Source organism: Narcine bancroftii, chromosome 1 (assembly GCF_036971445.1).
Source record: "Narcine bancroftii isolate sNarBan1 chromosome 1, sNarBan1.hap1, whole genome shotgun sequence".
Taxonomy (NCBI): domain Eukaryota; kingdom Metazoa; phylum Chordata; class Chondrichthyes; order Torpediniformes; family Narcinidae; genus Narcine; species Narcine bancroftii.
The window spans coordinates 242,646,347-242,652,489 of NC_091469.1; the positions used below are offsets into that span (position 1 = coordinate 242,646,347).

Sequence of the window (6,143 nt, forward strand, 5' to 3'; positions counted from 1 at the left end):
CCCTTAACCATTCTGGGAGAGTTTCTTGTCCCCAACAAACACCCAGAAGACTCCACAGCCACCCTTGAGAATGCAGCGAAAGTTGGGGTCCCTGGTCCTGCAACAACCACCAGCATATGGTCAGCCCAAATATAACATCTCCCACATATTTAAGGACTTGTCAGTATGTGCAGTCAGTTGGAGGGTGAAAAATGTGTCCATTTCAATGCAAGAAGTATTGGGAAGAAGGAGATGGGAAGGAGCATGTACTTGGAACTGTGATGATATGGCTGTTACAGAGACAAAGCTACCATGAGGGCAGGTGATCCTGATGCAGGACCAGGGGTGAGATGGATAGGATGGGGAGGTAAAATACGGGTGGGTGGGGAGTGATACATTACTGGTCAGGGATGGTGTCGCAACTGCAGAAAGGGAGGACCCTGTGGAGGGAGTGTTGACTGAGTTGATGTGGGTGGGCCAGAAATAGGAAGGGAGCAATTGCTGTACTGGGAGCAGTCTGTCAGCTCCCAAATAGCCCTCAGGACATTTTGGTCAGATTTGCAGGTGGATTTGGGAATGGTGCAGAAATAACAGATTGTTGTTACAGTGACTTCAACTTCCCATATATTGACTGGCACCTCCTTGTAGCAAGAGGGAGAGATGAGTCAGAATTTGTCAGGTGTATCCAAGAAGGATTCCTTTTCTTTTTCAATATTTTTATTGGATTTTTTTCAGAAATGGTACACAAGTAAAATCCATTAATCAAAGGTAATGTATAATAAGGAATATACAGACAAAAAGTTGTCTAAGAAAATAAAACTATTATATATAAACAATATAATAACTCTCAAACAGAAAAAACTACCAAACACTTATACAATCACATGTATGGCTAAATGAAAAAGATTTAAAAAGTAACTATCATACCATTCTACTAATTTTACCTCCTTCCCATCTGAAGTTATCTGGTTTGTACATATCATTTCACTATCGTAAAAAAACACCACACACTCACAAAGCAAGATCCAAGTGATCTTATAAATTATGAAAATAATTGATGAAAGTACCCCATAAACTTAGAAAATTTAAATCTGTTATATAGAAGAACAATTATCTTAGTTGATCCACAAAGGGCGCTTATAGGATTAGGTATCAGATTCACATTGAGAACATTCCTGAAACAGTATGTGGACTGGCTGATGAGAGGAGAGGCCATACTGTATCTGGTTCTAGGTAATGAACCTGGCCAGGTGACACACGTCTTGGTGAGGGAGCATTTCAGTGAGAGTGACCACAACTCGCTGAGCTTCAGCATAGCTATGATCAAAGATAAAAGCAGAAAAATGGTAAAATGTTTAATTGGGGAAGGACGAATTATGATGGGATGAGGCAGGAACTAGGAAAATTAAATTGGGAGCAGATGTTCTCGGGAGACGTAATGTGGAAGATGTTTAGGGACAACTTGCACAGGGTTCAGGATAGGTTTGGCCCCTGAGACAGGGAAAAAATGGTAGGAAATGGGAACCATGGTTAACAAAACAGGTGAGGCAATTAATTTAAGAAAAGGAATGGGTGTAGGCTAATGGGATGTAAATTAGGCGGCATGGACTCATGGGGCCAAAATGGCCTGTTACCATGCTGTATGTCTAAATTTTAAAAAAAATAATTAAAAATTAAGAGCAAGAAGGAAGTATATGTTGGATTTTGGAAGCAAAAAACAGGATGAGCTAACAATTATTAAATAGTAGTCAGGAAGGAACTTAGGAATGGACTCAGGAGAGCAGGAAGGGAGCATGAGAAGGCCGTGACAAGTATTTATTTTTAAATTTAGACTTCCAGCATGGTGACAGGCTCTTTCAGCCCATGCTGCCCAAATTATACCTAATTGACCTACTCATCCAGGACAATTTTTTACCAATGGGAGGAAACCAGCACATCCAGTGAAAACCAGCACAGACAGAAGAAGGATGTCCATATTCCTTCCAGACCATGCCTGGTTGCTGATACTGTAACAGCAGAGTGCTAACCACCATGCTAACATTGTGGCCCGAGTAGGAGGAAGGAAAACCCTAAGGCGTTCTATGCTTCCTTGAAGAATGTCGAGAATGAAGGTGGGGCCACATAAGGATAAAGGAAGCAACATATGCCTGGAGGCAGAGGAGGTTGGGGAGGTCCTAAATGAATACTTTGTATCAGTTTTCACCAGAGAAAATTACCTTGGTCAAGGTGAGGTTTATGTCCTGGATCATGTTGAGATTAAGAAAGAGGAAGTGCTGGACCTTCTTCAAGACATTAGGATTGGTAAGTCTCCAGGGCTGGATGAAATATCCCCAGGTTACAATGGGAAGGGAGGGAAGAGATAGATAGGACATTGGTGATAATCTCTTTGGCCACAGAGGAGGTACCAGAGGGTTGGAGAATGGCCATTGTGGTTGCCTTGTAATCAGCAGAATCCAGGGAATTCTAGACCAGTGAGTCTTACATCAGTGGTGGGCAAACTATTGGACAGGATTCTTCAGGACAAGGTTTACGAGCATTTGGAGAAGTGCAGTCTTCTCAGGGACAGTCAGCATAGCTTAGTGAGGGGAAGGTTGCACCTGACGAGCCTAATTCAGATTTTCAGGAGGTAACAAAAGAAATTGAGTAGTGTGGGGTAGTGAAGATGTGTATATGGATTTTTGTCCGGCATTTGGTATATTCTCTCATGGGAAACTTGGTCATAAAGTCATAATGCATGGGATTCATGGAACCCTGACTGTGTGGGTACAGAATTGGCTTGCCTGTAGAAAGCAGAGAGTATTAGTGCCTGCAAAGTATTCTGCCTGGAGGACAATGATGGGTGGAGCTCTGGAGGGATCTGCTCTGGACCCCTGGTATTTGTGATTTTAATAAATGACCTGGAAGATGACATAGAGGATGGGTCAGTAAGTTTCCAGGTGACATAAAGATTGGAGTTGTTGCGGATAGGATTGAAGCATTTTATAAGTTACAACAGGATTTGGATACCGTGCAAAGTTGCGTGGAAAAGTGGCAGATAGAGTTCAATCTGGATAAGTTTGAGGTGATGCATTTTAGTGGGTAGAGAAGGCAGAGAGTGGAAATGTAAGACCAGAGGGACCTTGGACTCCAAATCTATACAACTCTTCAGGACACCACACAGGCTGATAGGAGAACTAAGAGGCCCCATTGAATGCTGGGCTTCATTAATCGGGGGATTGAGTCCAGGTGTCCTGATGTAATGTTGCAGCTCTACGAATGTCTGGTGAAGCCACAGGTATTGTGTTCAGTTCTGGTCACCTCATCATATAGGAAGGACATTGAGTCGATCCAGCTGGTGCAGAAGAGATTTACCAGGATGTGGCCTGGATCAGAAAATGAGTCTTATGAGGCTGGTTAGCAGAGCTGGAACTTTTCTCTTTGCAGCTTAGAAGGGTGAGAGGAGACTTAATAGAGGTTGATGAGATTATGAGAGGCAGGGATAGGGAAACAGTCAACACGTTTTCCAAGACGGGAGTCGCAAACACCAGAGGACATCTGTATAAAGAGAGGAATGTTTAGGGGAAACGTCATACCTTGCGGGGGTATTGGAGGAGGCTGCAGGGGGAATTTAAGACCCTCTTTGAGAGGCTCATGGATGAAAGAAAAATAGAGGGTTATGGGGTAGGGTGGGTTTGGGGGACTTGGGTTAGTATTTACTTGTGCACCTTCCCGGAGACTTCAACCGGGTCCCGGGAGGGGGGGCCCAGTTTCGGCGATATGAAAAGGCTTAACTTTGCACATTACCCGGTAAATCTGAGAACTTAAACCCCAACCCTCTCCCCAGCTGAGATTTTACATCACCAGAGACAGTGTGTAACGTCTTCACTTTCAGTCGGGAGCCGGGCGCAGTCGAACCCATTTCCACGCTCGGCTCTGGACGGGCTGTTAGGTTGCGGAGCCTTCACTCAGTCCAGCCCCTCTTGTGTTTCCTGTCCAGATACTTCACGGCAGCTTTTACCCACTTGTCGCCGGCTTTGGTGCAAATCCTCATGTTCCTCCTGTTGGTGAATCTAAAACAGACCAGGCAGGTGATGAGTGGACAGTCCCAAGAACGCGCACCAACCGCACGTTGGACAACACATCAAGACACTTACATGACGGCAGGAATCGAGCACAAGGGACTTTCCTTGTAGCCTTTAAGCCTCCAGCGAGGAATCGGGCTGGTCTTAAAACTCTCACAGCATTCCAGTCTGATGGTTCCCGCTGGGGAGAGGGGGGAACCGGTACAGTTACTCGCCGCTGGTTACCCCCGCGTTCTCCACCCGAAAGGAACTCGCGGTTGGAGGGCAGGACAAGAAGAGGCCATTCCTCCCATCGGCTCCGTGCTGCACACAACCTCCTCTCCCTCTCTCAGAATCGCACGCATTCCCTTTCCCGTTTGGGCGGATTCAGGTTCCCACGAACACATCTGCCTCAGTCCCTTCACACCAACGTGAATCACTCCTCCCTCCGGTCCCGACCCCATCATCTCGGCCTCTCTCATCCCCTCCTTGCCACCCCTCCGACAGCGAGGCCATCATTCACGGGGAGGTGGACAGACGATGGGGGTGGCGGGGAGCTGCCCCTCCTGGTGCTTTGCTAGGGAGGGCCCAGCAGTGAGGGTGAGGAATATTTCTTACCCGGGGCGGCCGCTGTGAGGGGGAACCCGCAGATGAGCAGAGCTCCCAGAAGGGTGAGGACACAGAGCGCTGTCTTCATCCTGTTCTGTCTCGGGCTGGAGGTGCTGAGTCCGGCCAAGCCACACAACCTGCTTTATAAAGGGTGGCGGCGCCGAGTGACAAGGATTCAGGGGCGGCTTGGAAAGTCCCCGCGACACCCGAACTGTCCCTGCTTCCAGGGAACCATTCCGGCGTTCCCCGAAAAGGGATGTAAGGTCGATTCTTGGTGCAGCCAAACGGGGTTTGCAGGACTATCCCACTCACTTCCTCCCAGCAACCGGACCGACTGTGGCCGAGGGGAAGAGGAGAACCCGTTTCCTGAATGGCAATTCCCTTATTTGAGTCAGATCTCTGGTTCCAGATTTCGCCATCGATCAGTGGAAGGACTTGGCGCTTCTGTGAGATCTGCACTCGGCCTTCTCTCCTGGAGGGGCTAAAGCAACCCCTTTACAGGCCATCCCGGGAGCTCAGGAACGACCCCTCGCTGATCTCACGTTATCCTCTTTGGTCAGGAACCAGACTGAACTCAATATTCCCGGACTGGCCTTCCCGCGTCCAGATAGAAGTGGATTCGCATCCTCTTCCAAGGAATTCTTTGCATGTTACCTTTGGGTGTTTTGTGCACAAGGAGAACAGCAGCATCATGGAAGTTATTGCCATTGGGAAATGCACCGTGTTTCTATGTTTGCACCAGAGTGTGCCAGTGAGAATTGTTATGAGCCAGCAGCAATAGATATTTACCAAGACAAATGGTTATTTAAACAAAAGTTGATTTTAATGATCTTGAAACATGAAAAGAGAATCACACTTTAACTTATCACTGTGTGTGTAATGTGTGTGTAAGTTCTATGTCAACATCTCCATACTCTGTGTGCAATGTGTGTGTAAATTCTATGTCAACATCTCCATACTTATCTTTGCTGACTTTCCTTTCAATAAAAGCTCCCTAGTATTCTTATTTATTCGGCTAAAAAACAATGTACCTGAATTGGTAATGTTTGAAATAAGTATTTAATTCTGGGAGAAATATTCCTTTTAATACAATTTACCCACCCTATTAACATTATTAGTAATTTCTTCTGTAGCGGCCCGCAATTGTGGAGATCAGGCCGGCACAATGTGTGGCAGCAGTTGCAGACAGAGATAGCTAAAGCGACTCCCAGGACAACAAACTGGCAAAGTAGAAGCTGGGGCAGCATCAAACCAACAGCCCTAAAATGTCATTGGTCAAGTTGCCCAGCTAACTCAGCAGAAACAGGATGGGGAAGAAGGGCATTCATATGCATCGATGTTCCTGCCTGCTATTGTTATCCATATGGCTGACTCAGTCATTCGGCAAAAACGGCAGTGTTATATATAGAGAATTTAGGTTCAAATGGCTTAAGTTAAAATGTGATGATTAATCATAAAAAGGGAAGCCAGAACGGACAGGGAGCTTACTAGCAGCCAAGGACAAAAGGTTCAGCT

The 6,143-nt window shown here is 46.2% G+C and overlaps 1 protein-coding gene across 1 annotated transcript; it reads right to left on the reverse strand.

Moving 5' to 3' along the window:
- Positions 1-744: 744 nt before the first annotated feature.
- LOC138751232 (C-C motif chemokine 7-like) lies at positions 745-4,962 on the reverse strand. The gene is made up of 3 exons (XM_069913273.1): positions 4,638-4,962; positions 4,113-4,221; positions 745-4,028 (listed from the first exon to the last, which is right to left on the reverse strand). The coding sequence occupies exons 1-3, from the start codon at positions 4,714-4,716 to the stop codon at positions 3,920-3,922; spliced, it is 297 nt and encodes a 98-aa protein (XP_069769374.1). The 5' UTR covers positions 4,717-4,962; the 3' UTR covers positions 745-3,919.
- Between the last annotated feature and the right edge of the window lie 1,181 nt (positions 4,963-6,143).

Excerpts from the sequence above, each read along its gene's own strand:
- LOC138751232 (XM_069913273.1), bottom strand. The coding sequence starts at position 4,716 with ATGAAGACAGCGCTCTGTGTCCTCACCCTTCTGGGAGCTCTGCTCATC. Across the intron at positions 4,222-4,637 it reads CCTCACAGCGGCCGCCCCGG|CGGGAACCATCAGACTGGAA; the intron begins GTAAGAAATATT and ends CCCTCTCCCCAG. Across the intron at positions 4,029-4,112 it reads TGCTCGATTCCTGCCGTCAT|ATTCACCAACAGGAGGAACA; the intron begins GTAAGTGTCTTG and ends GGTCTGTTTTAG.